Genomic DNA, 18866 nt, shown 5'->3' on the forward strand with positions numbered 1-18866 from the left:
TATGTGTTTTAGGTTCCCCTCATATGAGCATCTGAAGGCGTTTTGGAACTTGATCGAGGCAGCAACAGCCAAAATGGTCAGGGTCACCAGAGCAAAGAAAACCGACGTCATGAGTACAACAACTGAAACCCCTTTTACCAGACCAACTGTAAGTTACACACACACACACACACAATGAGAATGCTGGTTTTGAACTAACATTTAAATAATTTTCTGTCCAGAAACTGCTGCCAATAGATGAGCTTTTTCTTTTCCTCTCCTACCTGTCTACTGGATGTACCCAGAGGGAACTGGGCCATCGATTTAACATCCACAGAGCAACAGTCAGCCGCATTATTGTGACATGGGCCAACTTCCTGTACTGCTTATTGGGCTCAATTTGTGTGTGGATGTCTCCTGCAGCTGTGAGTTCCAGTCTTCCACAGGATTTTGATGGCCGCTACAGTGACACACAAGTTATCCTGGACTGTACAGAACTACGGTGTCAAACACCTTCATCCCTGCTCCTCCAGAGTGAAGTCTTCTCCACCTACAAATCCCACTGTACCTTTAAGGCCATGGTGGGCATGTCTCCTCACGGAGCCCTGACATTTGTGTCAGCACTGTTTGAGGGTTCCATGAGTGACAAGGAAGTGTTCCGTCAATCAGGGATTACATCACTCTTGACACTGGACATGGCCATCATGGTGGACAAGGGATTCTTGGTGGATGATCTCGTACCTGGGACTGTTCATCGTCCTGCCTTCCTCTCCAAGAGGGCCCAAATGTCAGAGGTCGACGTTTTGAAGACCCAGTCCATTGCCCGTTTGAGGGTGCATGTTGAGAGGTTAATAAGAAGAGTTAAAGAAAATAAACTCTTTGATTCCACTATCCCTCTCTCCATTGCAGGAAGCATAAACCAAATTTTTACAGTAGTCTGTCTCCTGTCAAATTACCAAAATGGACCTTTGGTCAGGAAATGGAGATATGAAGTTTGACAGAAAAGCTGATGGCACAGTCTTGAAGAAACAGAAAATGCTGTCATTTACTTACATTGACATTGTCTTACATTTGTAAATAGATATTCATGATGGAAATATTTTGAAACAAATTTGTACATTTGATTTGATCAAACTCCTAATTTAGACATTTCTGCAGGTAAACATAGAAAAAATATCTGTCTACTTTGTGTTTGATTGAATCCATCACATTAGTGTCTGCATAAATTCTTTGAATAAGAATATCTTCCTCAGCTGAGACAACAAAATCACACCAGTTCATCCCAGTTATTAGCATCTGCCCCTGAACCTGCCAATAGTAAACATGAGTTTTTTTTAGTTCCAATTTGCCTGACTTCATTTGGAGATATGGACAGTCAACATAACTTTTCACATTTGGACACTTAATCTCAATCAGCCCGAACTGACATGGCTCAGAAGGATCAAAGATCAATCCGTCTGGAGATGCCCCTAGCCAAGGAGCATCAGGGTGAATCACAAATCCACAGGGATAGTGGTTGACTCTTTTAATTTGACAATATTCCCAGATAGCATCTGCCTCTAATTCAAGCCCTCTCTTCATAGCTGCAGTCTGATAGGTCCCTTGCAGCAGACGATTTGCCAGATCTTCCTCAGATTTATCTCGAACCTGGCAGATCTCCCTGAAGCGGGAGGCAGTCAACCTATGCCTCCTTAGCTGATGCCATTCAGGACATGTACTCTGTGCTCTGGTAGCACATTCAAATTTATTCACCATGTCCCAGGTGACCTCCATACTTTTAAGGTGTAGCTGTTGTGGTTCAGAACAAACAAACATGCTTTTTGATGGCTGTAGGTGGTAGTTCTTAAGAGGCAGAGATGGGCGGGGTGGTGCAGCATGGAAGGACATGTCTCTCTTTGCTGTTGCTGGCTGTTGGTAGGACAGAGGACTTCCAGCCTGAACTTTGCCAAGGGCAGAGTCAACAAGGGGAAATTCATGGCTGATTCCCATGCTGCAGATCATTGGTGCATCAGCTGCTGCAAAATCTTCATACACCTCGGAAACCTGGGAAAGTGAAAACAATTATTTCAATAAAATGTAAAATACATGTATATCAACTAATTTTAAGCCCTCAAAAATTCTACACTTTACAAAGAGACAGCACTTGAAAATAAAATTATTCAATACACCGGTAAGTCTACAACTCTTTGTTAGTACATTGTAGCCTACTGTTAATTTCATTTTTATTTATCAGTAATTTAAATACAACTACTTACTCTAAGGACAGAAAGGTCCGGCAAATCCCCACTAAGGCCTTTGTAGAGTGTGCTCCTGTGTATATAAATAAGAAAAGAACATGAGTCAAAAATAGAATACCCACCTGCATTTCGTTCAGATATGAAACATAAAATAATAGTGTTTTTCAAGCCTGGTCCTCAAGGCACACTGTCCTGCATGTTTGAGATTTGTCCCTGCTTAAACACAGCTCATTTCAGTTGGTAACTGATTAACAACTGTATCAGCTGTGTTAATGCAGGGAAATCTATAAAGCATGCAGAGCAGTGTGCCTTGAGGACCAGGGTTGAGAAACACTGTTGTAATACATCAGAATTTTTATTGATTTTTTTTTACCTTACACCCTCTGTTGTTGCTCCACTCTTCGGTTTAGCAGACAGCACAGTCATCTTGTCCACGGGGCCAGGTTTTATACCCTATTCAGTTATCCATGACACAGTTACAAGTTATACGGCAAGAAAATGTAATAAATTGAGTCTATTATTGAAGAGAAAACTTACTAAAGTTCTGGGCTTGTGCCACTGCTGTTCTCCTTCTGTACAGCTTAGTACAGGGGGGACCACTGACAGTTTCAGCTCAGAATAATGTGCTGACTGGAACAGCAAAGCCACACAGTGGTTGCATAATGCTGCACCAGCAACACACGTACAGCTGTGGTGAATCAGCTCCACAGGACACGAGTCTTTCAGGACCACCTGCATAAGAATGTCATAGTAAGAACTTATTATCTTAGCTTGGTCACTCATCAGCCATTCTTTCATGATGCAATCTTGCTTCCCAAATATTTTTTTATAACTAATGTCATAGAACCATAGTATCATGTTATGTGATTATATATTTAGTTTCATTTTTCTTCATGGACCTGTGACACAGAGCCCTGACAACGACTTCACCTGTGTCCTGATTTTTGCTAGAAACTGAGAAGAGCAGAATGTTAGTAGAATGATCACAAAATATGAGCCTTTTGTTTAAGTGTGGAAAACCTGTTTCTATAACGTGAGTATACACAAAAATGGTCGTGTTGCTAATAGCCTAACGTTAGCTGCAAACAGTTAGCAACATCACAACGATCAAACTAACGTTACTTACCCTCGTAGTTGTGCAGGTAACTTGAGATATACAATTTAAATCCCTTGTTACGTTTGCTTGTCGGAGCAGGGGACCAGGCATCAACAATACGATGAACATCGCTGATATTTATCTTGGGCAGCTCTTGTAAACATCTAGAAAACGCCTCTTTCACCGAGACCGGGGATTAGACCGGAAACTGGAATGCCGACATCCGGTCAAAGGGGAAGTGATTCAGGACGCATGTGCACAGGCCCAAAAAAAAAAAAAAAATCCAGTATCGTGCATCCTTACACTTTGAGCAACATGAACCCTTTCCAATACAGACACGTTAAAACTTGAGTAGTTTTAACTGTGTGATTTTAATTAATTTTTAATTATATATCTACCAATTTTATTTTTCTTGCTAAGCACTTCTGGATAGATGCAAACTGCATTTCATTGCTTTGTACCTGTGACATGTGCAATGACATTAAAGTTGAATTCTATTCTATTAATTAACAGTAAAGTAGAAGCCACTGAACCACCGCTAATGTCTTATGAAGTGTCTTTTTAAACATATTAAGCACAAAGCAAATTAATCTTTTGTACGAGTTTTGGCTCCTATATGTTCTTATATATGTTTGTAGCACTCTTTCAAACACCACTGTAAAATAAGTAAACATGCACAACACGCAGGTCCATGTGGTCCTACATCGTCGTCGTTCTTTAGGGAAGTGTGCAGCTTCTGCCACAAGATCTTATGTCACTAAATATAAATAATTTTATAACTTTAATTCTGTATTTTTGTTTTCTTCAGATGTCGATCAACTGTTTGCGACCAGAGAGGAGTTTCCTTCTAAGCAGCATCTCTGGAGTCTCGACCAGGAGGACCAAAAGCCCTCAGACCTCAAAACAGAACAAGAAGAGTCTGAAATCACAAGGTCCAGCTCTGCACCTGTGAAAAATGAGGATGATGAAGAGAAACGTCGTTCTTCAGAGCTTCATCACAGCAAGACTAAGAAGAACACATACTCTGTGGGACCAGATCCAGATCGGTGTTTGGAATCAGATTTTAAAGACAAAATGTCCGATTCTTCAGAGACGGATGTCAGTGATGGAAACTGGGAGGAGAATAAACCTCAGTCAAGTTTAAACTCTGTCCGAAATAAAGTTCCTGTAGGTGGTAAAAGATGTGAGAGCAGTAAGAAGGTTTACTGCTGCGCTAAATGTGGTAAAACATTCAAACGCAAGTCATCTCTGGTGAGACACAACAGAATCCACACAGGGGAAAAACCTTTCAGCTGCTCCGACTGCAAAGCAACTTTTGCATTTAAATACCGCTTAGTGCATCACATGAAGATGCACAACAGAGAAACACCTTTCAGCTGCTCCGTTTGCAAAGCAGCCTTTTTATTTAAATACCGCTTGGTTCGCCACATGAGAGTCCACACCAGGGGGGAGTCTTACAGCTGCACCGTTTGTGGTAAAAAGTTTACTAGGAAAAACTGCCTGGTTTCTCACATGAGTCGTCACACAAAACCTAACCATTGCCCAATCTGCGGGAGATGCTTTGTTCACAGGTCCAGTCTAACGTCTCATATAAGACTTCACACAGGAGAGAAACCCTTCAGCTGTTCCATCTGTCAGGCAGCTTTCAATCGGAAACAAAGTCTTGAACTACACACAAAAACTCACAACGGAGAGAAACCTTTCATCTGTTCGATCTGTCGGGCAGCTTTCAAATGGAGAGCAACGTTTGAACGACACACAAGAACCCGCTGCGGGAAACCTTTCAGCTGCGCAGTTTGTAAAGCTGCCTTTAGAAAGAAACTGCATTATCTGGAACACACAAGATCTCACAAAGGTGAATAATCTTAGTCTGCTCAAGGCTTCAGTAAGTTTAGATTTCACTTGAAGTGTCTAACCTTTATTTAACCAGGCAAATCCCAGTGAGATCACAGATCTCTTTGTAAGGGAGGTCTGGGTCTGAAAGCAGCCTAACATGCATGTTTTTTGGTCTGTGGGAGGAAACCGGAGTACCCGGAGAGAACCCACGCAAACACAAGAACAACATGCAAACTCGACACAAAGACCCCAGGTCCAACTGGGGATTGAACCCAGGACCTTCTTGCTGTGAGGCAACAGTGCTAACCACTGATCCATCGTGCTTCATGCACTTCTTGGCACATAAAAAATGCACAAAATATAAGGCTTTCTGCTGGTAAAGATAGACTTTTTATATCAAACTTATATTTAAAATCATTAAGAAAACTAATATTTGATCCACAGTAACAGTGTTTTAACTGGAAGTTTGTATTTTTTATTATTAAACTAGTTGTTAGAACTCAAAAATTATGTATATACTGTATAAATTTATATTATTTTGTTAAAAAAGTATTAAAAGTCAATGTAAAAACAAGTTTGAAAGTAATGCCACATAGTAAAAAGAGTTTTGCTCCATTGATATCTGTGGCGGCTGTGGCTGAGTAGTTAGAGCAGTCGTCCTCCAATGCAAGAGTTGGGGGTTCAAATCCACCAGCAGTCACATGCCAAAGTGTCCCTGGGCAAGACACTGAACCCCCCGTTGCCTCCAATGTGTGTCCCATCGGTGTATGAATGTGATAAAGCTCTGATTATTCTCTTAAGAATGATTTATTCAATTAGTTTTGTAGAGATCTAGTAGAGTGCTGTATGAATGGGTAAATGAAGGCACAGATTGTGTTGTAAAGAGCTTTGAGTGTCTCGATAAGATATTTATTCATTCATTTAAAAGAAACAAATTAATCTAAAAGAAAAACATTGAATGAAAACAGTGCAGAAAGAAGAATGCAAATTCTTATAATAAAAAGATATAAAGACGCTATACAAGTACAGTCCTTTTACTACCAACAAGTGATGGATGGATGTGTAAAGTGTTTTTTTCAGGCACAAAAATTATATTTTAAACTGTAAAATTTGATAAATTCTCGATAGAATTGATGTCGATGGTTTTAGTGATGACTAAAACAGTTTCCTGTAACTTGTATCTCTTCTCTGCAGACATCCAGCAGCTGGTAGTTTCCAAACATGAGTTTCCTCCTGAGCGACAGAACTGGAGTCCCAGACTGGACAAGAAGGCTGATGTCACAGAGTCCACCATCGGTTCTGTCTCTGTGAAGTTTGAAGATGATGAAGGAAAACCTCACTCCTCAGAGCTTCATCTAAACCAGACTAAGAAGACCAGAGACTCTGAGGGACCAGCTCCAGATCAATATTTAGAATCATATCCTGAAAACAAAACTTTGTCTTCTCCAGACAGTCGTGGATCAGCTGGGCCAGTTCACAACAGAAACAACACGGGAGAAAAAGCTTTCAGCTGCTCCATCTGTAAGACAACATTCAAACTGAAAACGTCTCTAGTGCTACATACACGAACCCACTCTGGAGTGAAACCTTTCCGCTGCTTTGTTTGTAAAGTTGCCTTTTTAACTAAATATACTTTAATGCAGCACACGAGAACCCACACTGAAGAGAAACTGTACAGCTGGAACCAAAAAATTGCTTGGGTGTCAGCTGCCAAAGCACATCAACGCTTCAGTTCAGACAAAGAATGAAGCAGAGGTTACAGCCACTGAATAGACTGATGCTGTTTATGATGAACACAAAGACAAAAGACAGGACAAACAAAACCACTGTCCATGTCAACAATTTAGGAGGTTTGATGGTCTACTTGTAAACATGGCACTCCCCGCACCACTGACTGGCATTTACATCATATTAAATGTGTATATTTATTTTGGTCAGTTTAAAAAATGGTTATTGTGATTACCTTATGAACTTAATTATCACACCACACCTGGTATACACAGATATTTAATGGCAAAGGCAGGGCTCGTCACAGAAGACATGATTTTCAGTTTACCTGCCGTCTAGTTTTTCTAGACCCGTCACTTGTTCTTTTGTCATTGATGAGCTAAAATTGTTGAAAAACACAATTCAAAGAAATTCATTAGAAATCCGTTGTATTAAAAAAAAATTGTTAAAGCACTTTAAATAAATATGCAAACATATAAAATGCATAAAAAAACAACTAAATAAAAGCGGTTAAAACATTGAATTGAAGAGTGCACTACTGTTGTGATAAAAATGAATTCTGTGGGAAGTTGCTTATTCTATTATTTAAAGTTATAATGGCTGTAGTGTAAACAATGTATTTTTTATTGTTTTTATTGACCTGGGACACTTAAAGGTTAACTGTTGAAACACGATGCCTACGATGTGATGGACTGCTGCAAGTGTCCAACACGCTATGATGACGTGCAGGGAAATAAAATAAAGATGTGTATTTGTGAAGCTTTTTGAAGCTCTCAGTATTTAGACATTTGTAGCCAATAAAGTCAACTGTTTCCATGCATGCATCAGACATTTGTGCCTCCTGATGATGTTATATCAAAATCAAAGTGTTTATTTATTATTAATTCTTAATCCAAGCACTTGTTCAATACAGATAAAAATATGTTTTGGTTCAAATGCAGTGTATGGTATTTCATCCTGTGTTTGTGGTGTCATTTATTTAACCTCCAATCTCTTATTGTGAAAGCACACTAGGAATGTTGGCATCCTGTTAACCCGGAAGTGATTTTCTTGTCTGTAAAATCTGTCAACGGATTTAATTTCTGTTCTATCAGTGCGTTAATTCTCCATGCTGACCCATTCTTATGTGTCTCTTATAAACGCACCAATGGATGTTGTGTTCTTGACCTCATTTGTGAATAATTTTTAATTCGAGTTGTTTCCCGGAAGCTACAAAAGTCCGAACCGTTAGCTTTGCGTGTTAGCCGAAAGCAGCATCATGAGGAGTGGACAAAAGAGCCACCGAGAAGATGTGATGGAGAGCAGACTGTGCTTCTGATCTTGGAGATTGGGAAGAGCAAAGTTTGGGCTGTGATCTTGAATCCTCGGAACTATTTGAGGCAGACGAACCAACAGGCTGAGCAGATGGACCCTGACGGTATCCTCTTACTGTTCTTTGTCATGAGTAAAACCATTTTTCACCATCTTTGTGCATTGGTCTGATCAGATAAGGAAGTTCTGATTCCCCTTAGAACTTATTAGATTCTTTATTGCTTCTTTTATTTTAAGGCTAATGGAGTAAGTAATGCATTCTTCAGGTTGTCCTGCTAGTTAGAGACAAGTTCACCCTTAAGAAGAGTTGTTCAAAGTTCAGCTCTCACTTTAAACTGAATTATTTCATGCTCATACTTCACCAATTAAACGCTTTAAAGTCACACTCCCATAATGAACTAGTATGATGTGTTTACACAATAAGGGCCTTTAAAAGGAATTCATGTTTAGTAGATATTTAGTCTATCATCATATTAATGATGTTATTATAATAAATGCTTTCTGCAGCTGTTGTAACATATAATCAAACCGCACTCACACAACCCATCACTGTTAGTTTAGTTATTACATTTAATCATAATTATAATGACACTCATGCAGCACGGTGGCACATATGGTAGAGCTGCTGCCTCTCAACAAGCAGGTTCCTGGTTCAAATCCTGGTCCGGGGCCCTTTCTGGGTGGAGTTTGCATGTTCTCTCCGTGCACGCGTGGGTTTTCTCCGGGTACTCAGGTTTCCTCCCACAAATCAAAAACATGCATGTTAGACTGATTGGTAACTCTAAATTGTCTCTAGGTGTGAGTGAGAGAGTGAATGGTTGTTTGTCTCCATGTGTCCCTGTGATGGACTGGAGACCTGTCCAGGGTGTCCCCCGCCTCTCGCACAGTGATTGCTGGACATGGGCACCAGCGACCCGAAAAGGAAGAAGCGGGTAAAGATAATGGATGGATGAATAGAATGACACTCTTACAAGCCTGAATTTAAAAAATTTAGATATCCCCCAAAATACTAATAAAATTACATTTGAAGGTCTCCAAAGATGAGGCTTTATTAAAAAGTGTTTGAGATGCCTACATAATTTTTAGACTTAGTTTCAATGCAGATAACCACAATTTTATATTTTTTATACATTAAGGTGTTGCAGATATCTGACGTGTCATTTATCCCGAGACAAATTATGTTAATTTTATTATTTGTGCATATTATCTTTATTCCTGTTGATCTTTGTTCTTACTGTATAGTATCCTTGGGTGTCATGAAAGGCGCTTTTTAAATAAAATGATTATTATTATTATATTAGGCTTTCAGCTCCAGATTTCCACAAGTTATTTTACAGAATGAATGATACCAGATAAAAAATAAACAGGTCACTTTTCAAGCATCTAAGTGTAAGAGCCACCCACTCTTGAACAGAACAATGTAAAATGTTTCAGTTTTGACTTTTGCTTGCTTGGTTCAGGGTTCTCATGTAAAAAAAAAAGATTATATTCAAAATTCACAAAAATATTAACATGCTTTTCCTTAACACAAACCTGGGGCAGATTTGACTAATTTATTTTGTCTGAGTTAAAAAAAAATTATGTTTTGATAGTAATTGTTCTGACAGAGAGAACCTTTGCATACAGTTGTTATTAAAAATGCTTTTACTAAATGTTGCTCTATTAATGTATGCAAGACATCATAGGTAGTCTGTATGGTGGTCCTAAGGTGTAAATGAACAACGTTTGAAAAAACGAAATTACACTAAACCAAACGGGAAGTTTTTTTTATTTTATTTTAACTTTATTAACAGCATAAAACCAAACAACAGAACAATATACACACACAACGGAGAAACAGTTAAAAGGATAGACTGCTAACTGGATCTCCGTTGTGTGTGTGTGTACTGTATATTGTTATGTTGTTCGGTTTTATTCTGTTAATAAAGTTTTTTTTTTTTTAAACTTCCTGTTTGGCTTAATGCAATTCCGTTTTTTCAAATGTCATTCCGTTTTTGTTTTGTTTTTTTCAAATGTGATTCCATTTTTTCTAATGTGATTCGGGCCACTTCCGCTTTGGCCACTTCTGCTTTGACAATGTAATTCCATCCATTATCTTTTACCCACTTCTTCCATTTTGGGTCACGGGGTTGCAGGTGCCCATGTCTGTCAATCATTGTGCAAGGGGCGGGGTACACCCTGGACAGGTCTCCAGTTCATCACAGGGCCACATAGAGACAAACGAGACAAACAACCATTCACTCTCTCACCACACCTAGGGACAATTTAGAGTTACCAATCAGCCTAACATGCATGTTTTTGATCTGTGGGATTCAGTTTTTTCAAATGTAATTCCATTTTTTTTTTTCAAATGTAATTTTGTTTTTTCAAATATTGTTCATTTATACCTTAGGGCCACCGTAATTATGAGTAAGGTGGATAAGTTTGTTAAAAATCTCATAAATTGATATAGAGGTATCAGGAGCCAAAACACACTGTGACCTCCTGTTTTTCTCTCTGTCATGTCTGAATGATTCTGCAGAGCATTCACAAGCAAGTGACCAGTATTGAATGTCATCACTTTAATAAATTGATGAAAGCAATAAAGTAAAAATTTTCAGCTCTGAAACAGGTTTTTGACAACAGACTTCCTGTTGCTACTTGTTACTTTAAAAGTGAAGGTTTGTGAGTGAAGGCAAAACTTCAGACGCAATGAAAGGTTTGCATTAGACATAAACTCAAAGAATTTTTAGGAAAAAATGATGTTGTGATTGTTTGTTGTGATTCTTTTTTTGTTTCTGTTTCCTGCAGATGTCCAGCAGCTGTTGCTGATAAAAGAGGAGTCTCCTTCTGAGCAACAGAACTGGAGTCCCAGTCTGGACGACAAGCCCCCAGAGATTAAAGAGGAACAGGAGGAGGCTGAAATCACAGAGTTTATATTCAGTCCCGTTCATGTGAAAAGTGAAGATGATGAAGAAAAACCTCAGTCCTCAGAGCTTCATCCCAACCAGATTGAGGAGGACAGAGCTTTTGTGGGACCAGAACTTGATCAATATTTAGAATCTGATTATTTAAAAGTGAATGTCAGTTATGGAAGCTGTGAGGAGAGCAGTGAACCCATCTCAGGTGATGCAAGATCTGAGAGCGGTCAGAAGTTTTACAGCTGCACTGAATGTGGTAAAACATTCTACCAGAGGTCAGATTGGTTAAGACATGGAAGAGTCCACACAGGAGAAAAACCTTTCAGCTGCTCGGTCTGTAGAGCAACTTTTGCGTGGAAATATGCTGTAATACAACACATGAGAGTCCACACCGGAGAGAAACCCTTCTGCTGCTCCGTGTGCAAAGCAGCTTTTACGAGGAGATTTTCTTTAGTGCAACACATGAGAACGCACAGTGGAGAGAAACCTTTCAGCTGTGCTGTTTGTGAGGCTGCTTTTTTCAGGAAAGGTAACTTACTGCAGCACATGAGGATACACGGTTCAGACAAACATTTCAGCTGCTCTGTTTGTAACAGGAAGTTTACAAGGAAAACTAGCTTACTGCAACACATGAAAAACCACAGTGGAGAGAAACCTTTCAGCTGCTCCCTTTGTGGTCAGAAATTAAGTAGCGAGGTAGGTCTAAAATATCACATGAGGATCCATACAGACAATAAACCTTACAGCTGCTTTTTTTGTAACAAAGGTTTTCAGTGCGAGACTAATTTAATGGAGCACGTAAAGATTCACACCGGAGAGACACCATATAGTTGCTCGGTCTGCGGCCAAAGCTTCAGCCACAAGTATGCCGTGACTCGTCACATGAAATGTCACAGCGAAGAGAAACCTTACAGCTGCTCAGTTTGTACAGCAGCGTTTAAAAGGAAACAGGATTTGAGGGGACACTTAAAAATCCACACCGAGGAAAGGCCTTTCGTATGTTCTTTTTGTAGTGCAGCTTTTAAACGGAAAATCACTTGTGAAGAACACTTAAGAATCCACACCGGAGAGAAGCCGTTCAGCTGCTCGGTCTGCGACCAGAGGTTCACTTACAAGTCAAGTCTCACTCATCACATGAAAGATCACACGGGAGAAAAACCTTTCGACTGCTCAGTTTGTAGAGCAGCGTTTAAAAGAAAACCGGATTTAGTGGAACACGCAAAAATCCACACAGATGACAGATCTTTCATATGTTCTTATTGTAACGCAGCTTTTAAACGGAAATCCACTTTAGTGTCACACATAAGATCACACACTGGAGAGAGGCCTTACAGCTGCTCAGTGTGCGGTCAGAGCTTCAGCTACAAATCAAATCTGAGTTTTCACATGAAAAGTCACACAGGAAAAAAACCTTTCAGCTGCTCAGTCTGCAGGGAGAGTTTCAAATTTAAATCAACTCTTTTGCACCACGCAAGAACGCACAAAGAAGACAGGCCATTTAGCTGTTCCATCTGTAATGCAACTTTCAGGTATAAACGTTATTTAGAGCCACATGTGAAAAGCCACGCGGGAAATCTACCTTTCAGCTGCTCTGTTTGTAAAGCAGCTTTTCGAAGGAAACGGGATTTAGTGAAACACAAGAATTCATGCACATAATTAACCTCTCAGCTGCACAGTCTGTTCAAATCTTTAGTATGGTTAAAAATGTCCTAATGTACTAAAAGTTTCAGGATAAATGATGGGAAAATAAAATGTATTCTTGTTATTACAATGAGTTTTGTTTTACTGAAAGTTCCACTCTGCTCATAGCTTTTGTAAAATTCATTGTGATTGTAAAAGTCAATGTTTTCGTATGAATTTCAAAAGAAAGGTGCATGAGTTAAATACTTGAGCTTTTTTAAAGTTTATTTTAGCCTGTGACTTGTGTCACACACTAGCTGAACATTTTAAAACAAACTTAAGACAATGGCTTTTTTTTTTTTTTTTTTTTGACAACATATTTTTTTTAAACTTGTGATTTAAAAAAAAAACAACCTTTGGTATAAATTACAATTGTGACAATTTTTATGACTAAAACTCATAATTGTGACATCTCATTTTCTACCTGGATTATTGAGCATGCATCAGGATATCATATCTCATTGATTTTTTTAAGTCATAATTATGACAGTTTTTTCATCCTAACTTTAAAACACAACTTATTTTTTATCACTAATTTGTTTTTGACGCTTTTTGAAGCCAAATACAGAAAATAAAACTGAACTGGTGTCTGAGCAGTTTGTTTACATGATGATGCGCAGCTGCTTCCATAACCACCGGCGTTAGGTGGCGGTAGAGCTCCAACTCATTGTTGTTACATACATAAATAAGTCCAACGAAGAAGAAGAAAAACTGCTTAAGTTTTTTAAAAGCAGAGCCGTGTATATCCGTCATGCTGATTCAGTCTTCAGTGAATCTTGTCATTTTAATGGATGCTTGGCTTTTTTTCTTTCTTGTGGACTATTTTATTTTGTTGCTGAGTTGTCTTCGGCAGCGCCAAGTGTTAGCGTAGCATGTTAGCTTAGCATGTTAGCTTAGCATGTTAGCTTGTTTGAACAGCGAGTCAGAGCGACAGTTTGACGGAGAGCAGACCGTGTTTCCGATGGAGAATAAGACAAGTACGTTCTCCTGTGATCGTGTGAAAATCTCAGCAACTCAGACGTTAAGAGAGTTGCAGAAAAGACAGCTAACTGAGGGAGATGAAGCAACACAGTGAGTATTATTTATACAACTGAAGACTATTTTTAAACCTGCAAAAAACAAACGCCCTACACGGATGAAAATATGAATATGAGAGAAAAGTACAAATTAAGTTAAACAGTTTAAAATGCATGTTTTCTGCCGTAATTTGAACACTGACAGTAAAGTTATGGATCAAAAGACAAACGCATAAAACATTTGTTCTGCAACTGAGAGTTGCCAGATACAGACATGTGTATGAGCGTGTTTTGGTTGATTCTATAAATCTGTGTGTAAACCTAATTGTAGAGGAATGTTTTGTCCTCTACACAGTCATGAGAAACCAATCACAGAGCCAACTCAAGGATAAGGGATTCCCTTGCTTACTGTAATCTTCATGTTTATTTGGACAGAGAAGATGGAAAGTTTCTCACATGTCAGAGAGAAACACAGGAAGGGGTATGGAGTTCAGCTTTACAGCACATACAGTGCAGATTTTAATATAATCACCTGTCAGTGTCACATTCATTTGCATGTAACCTAAGACTTGTGTCATGTGGACTAAACCAACAAACACTCAGCAGAAAAGGAAAGGAGAGTGATTTACAAGAGTTCATAAACACAGTTTAGTTTTACAGTTTGCAAATTGTTGCAGAGGTTTGCAGCTTTTCAGTTTGAATTGATAAAGCTCCTTGGATGAAAAGAAAAAAAGCATTAAAAAAACAAAGTTCATTCAGACTTGTTAGGTTTGCCATGTCCCAGATTACCACTAGCCTGCACCAACATGATGCGAAACATAGATTGGCTCTTGAATGCTGAAGGTCTGTTTTGCAGAATACTTTGTAACAATTTAAAACAGAGACTATTGTGGTTTATTTCATTTGAACTAGTGGTCATTGGTAATTTATTTTTAATAAATATTACTGGTCTTCTCTTCACTTTCACAACCACACTGATTTCTATTAATTTATAAAACCCTCTGTTAAAAACCTCTGTTCTTTACTCACTGTTTATATTAATTCATAGTATGATCCTCCTTATTCTAGCAATACATTCACCTGTGCACCTGTCTTAAGCGTGCACCTCCTTTGGCTGTTAGTCATGTCGGTTTTCTGCTGCTTGTGATTGCTCTGTAAGGACATCGTGATCCTTACAGCTGTTTTTAGCAATCTAATGTTTACTTTTTATTGTTAGATTTTTACTCATTTATCTGTTTTAGCTGTTTTATTGGTATCCACGTTGTTGGTCTGTGCAATTTGATGTTGGGTTGTCTGTTGTGTAAATGTTAGGGGTGCACCAATAAATCGGCCGGACGATTTATCCGCCCCGATTTCCTTAATTTTGGGAACTCGGAAATCAGATACTTACATGAGAAACCAATTTTTTTTTAGTTTAAACAACGATTGTCTGAACTTCATTTATATTTCAGAGCACTGCCTCATGGCCAGTTAAAACAAGTTTGTATTGTTTCTACTGTTCAAGGGTACGTTTTTCAACAAAATAATATTGGAAAATTGAAGATGCATTGTGACCTTATAACACCTGGCAGTGTCGTTTATAAAACAAAATCGGAATTGACAGGTCAGATTTTTTTAGAAATCGGTGAACGGAGATCAGCCTGAAAACTACGATGGGTGCACCCCTAGTAAATGTTTTTCTCCTGCTGTTTTTTTTTTTTTTTTGGCTGCCTGTTGGTCAGGTCGTTATTGAAGATGCTGTTTGTTATAATTTGTCTGTGTTTCTGTTTCCTGCAGATGTGCAGCAGCTGTTTGTGATCAAAGAGGAGTTTCAGCCTGAGCAGCAGAACTGGTGTCCCAGTCTGGACCAGGAGGACCAAAAGCCTCCAGGATTTAAACCGGGAAAAATGGAGAGCGACATCTCAGAGGTCACCTTCAGTCCAGACCTTGTGAACTTTGAAGAAGATGAAGATCCAGATCTGTATTCAGATTCTAAAGATCAAAGTTCTGATTTTTCAGAAATCGAAGTCAGTGACGGAAACTGGGAGGACATCAGTGAATCTCAGTCGGCCTTAAATCCAGTGAGAAATGATAAAATTCCTGTAGGTGATACAGGATCTGCGAGCGAAAAGATTTACAGCTGCACTGAATGTGGTAAAGCATTCAATCGCAAGTCTTGTCTGATAAGACACGAAAGAATCCACACTGGTGAAAAACCTTTTAGCTGCTCGGTTTGTAAAGCAGCTTTTGCATTTAACTATCTCCTGGTGCAACACACAAGAACCCACAGTGGAGAGAAACCTTTCAACTGCTCTATTTGTGGTCAGAAGTTCAGTAGGAAGGACTGTTTAAACTCTCACATGAGATGCCACACTCAAGAAAATTCATACAGCTGCTTTTTTTGCAACAAAGCTTTTCCGTGGAAAGAAAAGTTAGAGGAACACACAAGAACTCACACTGGAGAGAGACCTTACAGCTGCTCAATATGTGGCAAAAACTTCAGCCGCAAATATATTCTGACTTGCCACATGAAACGTCACACTGTAGAGAAACCTTTCAGATGTTCCATCTGTCAGGCAGCTTTCAAGTGGAAGCAGAATCTTGTGCGTCACACAAGAACCCACGCAGGAGAAAAATTTTTCAGCTGCTCAGTTTGTAAGGCAGCGTTTGGAAGAAAACAGGACTTTGCGGAACACGCACAAATCCATGCAGGTAAATAATCTTACACCTGTATTACCATATTTTTTTTGGCCTATAAGTCACAGATTTTTTGCAAAATTTACATGACCTGCAACTTATAGGCCGAAGTGACGTATTTATGGATTTTCCCCATATTTATAAACCATTTTTTGGCTGAGATATGACCGTTTTCATTCATTCTGACTGAAACATTTTTGAGCAGTGCCACTTTCAGCCACTTGATGGCAGCAGAGTAGTAATAAATAATGTGGCATGCTGTTGTATCATGTAATAGGTAAACGTGGCTATAATGACAAATTCAAAAAAAAGTTCAAGACAAAAACAATTGGACTTTATTTATTATACTTTATACTTTTTTTTTTTCTTGAACTTTTTTGAATTTACCCTTTCCTGGATGACTGAGAATCTTCACCAGCTTTTAATGACTCAATCGGTTTGCCACAGTCCCCCCACCTTCATTCTGCTCCTTGCTTGGAACCGTCAAAACAGCTGCACCGCCCCGGCGAAATGCAGCTAATTTGACCATTAAAGTGCATTTATTAAGTAAATGTTAGACTGAGACACACCTTTACTATAATTTCAAGTAAACAATTAATTGTTTTTAGGCGTTTATCTTGTTAAATTTGCACAGCGGCTCGTCGCGTGCACGCATTCACTTCCACGTATCAGCTTTTGAAATGCAGTTGATTTGACCGTCAAAGTGCATTTATTAAGCAAAAGTTGAACTGAGACACACCCTTAATATAATTTCGAGCAAACAAACAATTGTTTTTAAGTGCTAATCTTGTTAAAGTCCTCCCGTGTGCGCTCCCGCGACCGCCATTTGGCAGCCCATCGATTTAATTTTTTTATTTTATTTTTAATTTTTTTGGCACAACAACGGTCCACATTTCTGGGTTGTCACCGCTGACGCGTAACAAACGTGACGTGTCAACGATGACACATAATAGATGCGACGTATACGGCGAAGAAGTGGCATATTTATGGATTTCTCCACTTTATTAGACAAATATGAACTGATGCAACTTAAAGTTGTGGCGCGACGTGTATGGTGGAAAATACGGTACCTCTGATCAAAGTTTTAGGAAGTTTAGATGCCACAGGTCACACCAAGTGTCACAAAGAAGAAATATGTCTCAGCTGAATTATTAATAACACAGTTTTTCAATATACTTTATCAGGGTACACCATAACACACTATAAAGAGAAGCTGTTTAGATACTGAAGACTTGCTCAGATACCTGAGACCAAATCACATCAACAGAAATGGTTGTGCAGTTGTAAACTGTGATTACAGCTGCTTTATAGATACTGATGCTATTAATGACCATTAAGGCTTAAAGCACAAGATTCACAAGTGCCTATGTCTCATTGTAATATACTGACGAGTTAGCTTAATTTTACTGTATACGTTGTTAAAGGGACATACGTAATAAGATCCTGTATTTCTGATCCCTGTGAGATTTAACCGAACATTCATCTGTATATTGATTCCAACGAGTCATCTTTTTCTTGTCGGCTTTTAAATTTGTCCTGAGTAATAAATCATGCTTTTGATAATCTTTCAGCTTTCTTTGAAAACTGTCTTATTTAATTTATTTAACCTTTTATTTCACCAGGAAAATCCCACTGAGATTAAAAATCTATTTAGGAATATAATCCTGGCCAAGACTGGCAGCAGCACAGAGGTTACAGAACGTTCACAACAAAACCCGAAAAAGTTAACGCCGTCATAAATAAATAAATTAAAAGTTTCCTCGGTTAAAACATTTACAGATGATTCCTTCTCAAAATCAGTAAGAGCAGCCGTAAAAAACATTTAGTGACAACAGCTCCTTTAGGTTCATGTATTTCTGCAACTGGTTCCAACAAGATGGAGCAAAAAAACTGAAACATTTCTTTACAAGTTCAGTTCGTACTTTAGGCACTGAGAGTAAAAATAAGTTCTCACAACGAAGAGGGTATCCTCCGGTGGACTTTCTCGTTATAAAGGCCAATGAATACAAAACAAAAAGTCCTAGTATGGCCTTATAAATAAAAATATGTCAATGGTGAAGTCGACGAGTGGCCAACCCGTTTGTATAAAGTGCAGTAACGTGTAAAACCTTTTAAACCTGTTATAAATCTTAAACTCCATGATAAACAGTATCCAGCGAATAAAGACATTTTAAGTTTTTGTTTTCATACAATCAATGATGAATGTTGTAGATCCAGTTGAGTTTTCTATTTCTTAAAGACATACATTTTTATTTGTTTGTTCATATTTTAGCCCTTCACCTATCCATCCATCTATCTGCTCTTTTTTTTTTTTTTGAGAACACCCTTAACACTATCGCAGGATGTGGAATATTAGGTATTATATATATATATATATATATATATATATATATATATATATATATAT

At 38.5% G+C, this 18866-nt stretch overlaps 4 protein-coding genes across 5 annotated transcripts in view; 3 read left to right on the forward strand and 1 right to left on the reverse strand.

The window, feature by feature from the left end:
* The window catches only part of LOC119425612 (zinc finger protein 84), an 11058-nt gene extending 3880 nt beyond the window's left edge, over positions 1–7178 (forward strand). Inside the window, exons 3-4 of the mRNA XM_037693146.1 lie at positions 4121–5167; positions 6343–7178. Coding sequence (XP_037549074.1) covers positions 4121–5167; positions 6343–6896 — 1601 coding nt within the window. The 3' untranslated portion in view covers positions 6897–7178. The remainder of the gene's footprint in view (positions 1–4120; positions 5168–6342) is intronic.
* On the reverse strand, positions 1000–3466 carry LOC119425616. Of its 2 annotated transcripts, XM_037693150.1 has the most exons (6): positions 3343–3466; positions 2754–2948; positions 2590–2669; positions 2235–2289; positions 1760–2022; positions 1000–1333 (listed from the first exon to the last, which is right to left on the reverse strand). In XM_037693150.1, the coding sequence occupies exons 1-6, from the start codon at positions 3439–3441 to the stop codon at positions 1117–1119; spliced, it is 909 nt and encodes a 302-aa protein (XP_037549078.1). In that variant the 5' UTR covers positions 3442–3466; the 3' UTR covers positions 1000–1116. The 2 variants fall into 2 exon arrangements, with proteins under 2 accessions (XP_037549078.1, XP_037549077.1); XM_037693149.1 differs by having other exon boundaries at positions 1000–2022.
* Positions 7179–7998: 820 nt separating the features above from the next.
* Positions 7999–12750, forward strand: LOC119425613 (gastrula zinc finger protein XlCGF26.1). The gene is made up of 2 exons (XM_037693147.1): positions 7999–8293; positions 10978–12750. Exons 1-2 carry the CDS (start codon positions 8281–8283, stop codon positions 12741–12743), a joined length of 1779 nt encoding a protein of 592 aa, XP_037549075.1. The 5' UTR covers positions 7999–8280; the 3' UTR covers positions 12744–12750.
* A 915-nt stretch (positions 12751–13665) lies between these two features.
* LOC119425482 (oocyte zinc finger protein XlCOF22) overlaps positions 13666–18866 on the forward strand; it is a 9019-nt gene continuing 3818 nt past the window's right edge. Inside the window, exons 1-2 of the mRNA XM_037693010.1 lie at positions 13666–13744; positions 15560–16474. Coding sequence (XP_037548938.1) covers positions 13666–13744; positions 15560–16474 — 994 coding nt within the window. The remainder of the gene's footprint in view (positions 13745–15559; positions 16475–18866) is intronic.

Source organism: Nematolebias whitei, chromosome 19 (genome assembly GCF_014905685.2).
Source record: "Nematolebias whitei isolate Nwh7 chromosome 19, NemWhi1, whole genome shotgun sequence".
NCBI classification, from domain to species: Eukaryota; Metazoa; Chordata; class Actinopteri; order Cyprinodontiformes; family Rivulidae; genus Nematolebias; species Nematolebias whitei.

Coding starts and splice junctions, on each gene's coding strand:
- LOC119425616 (XM_037693149.1), bottom strand. CDS start 3,441: ATGTTCATCGTATTGTTGATGCCTGGTCCCCTGCTCCGACAAGCAAAC. Junction 2,670..2,753: donor GGCACAAGCCCAGAACTTTA/GTAAGTTTTCTC, acceptor ATAACTGAATAG/GGTATAAAACCTGGCCCCGT. Junction 2,290..2,589: donor GCAACAACAGAGGGTGTAAG/GTAAAAAAAAAT, acceptor TTATATACACAG/GAGCACACTCTACAAAGGCC.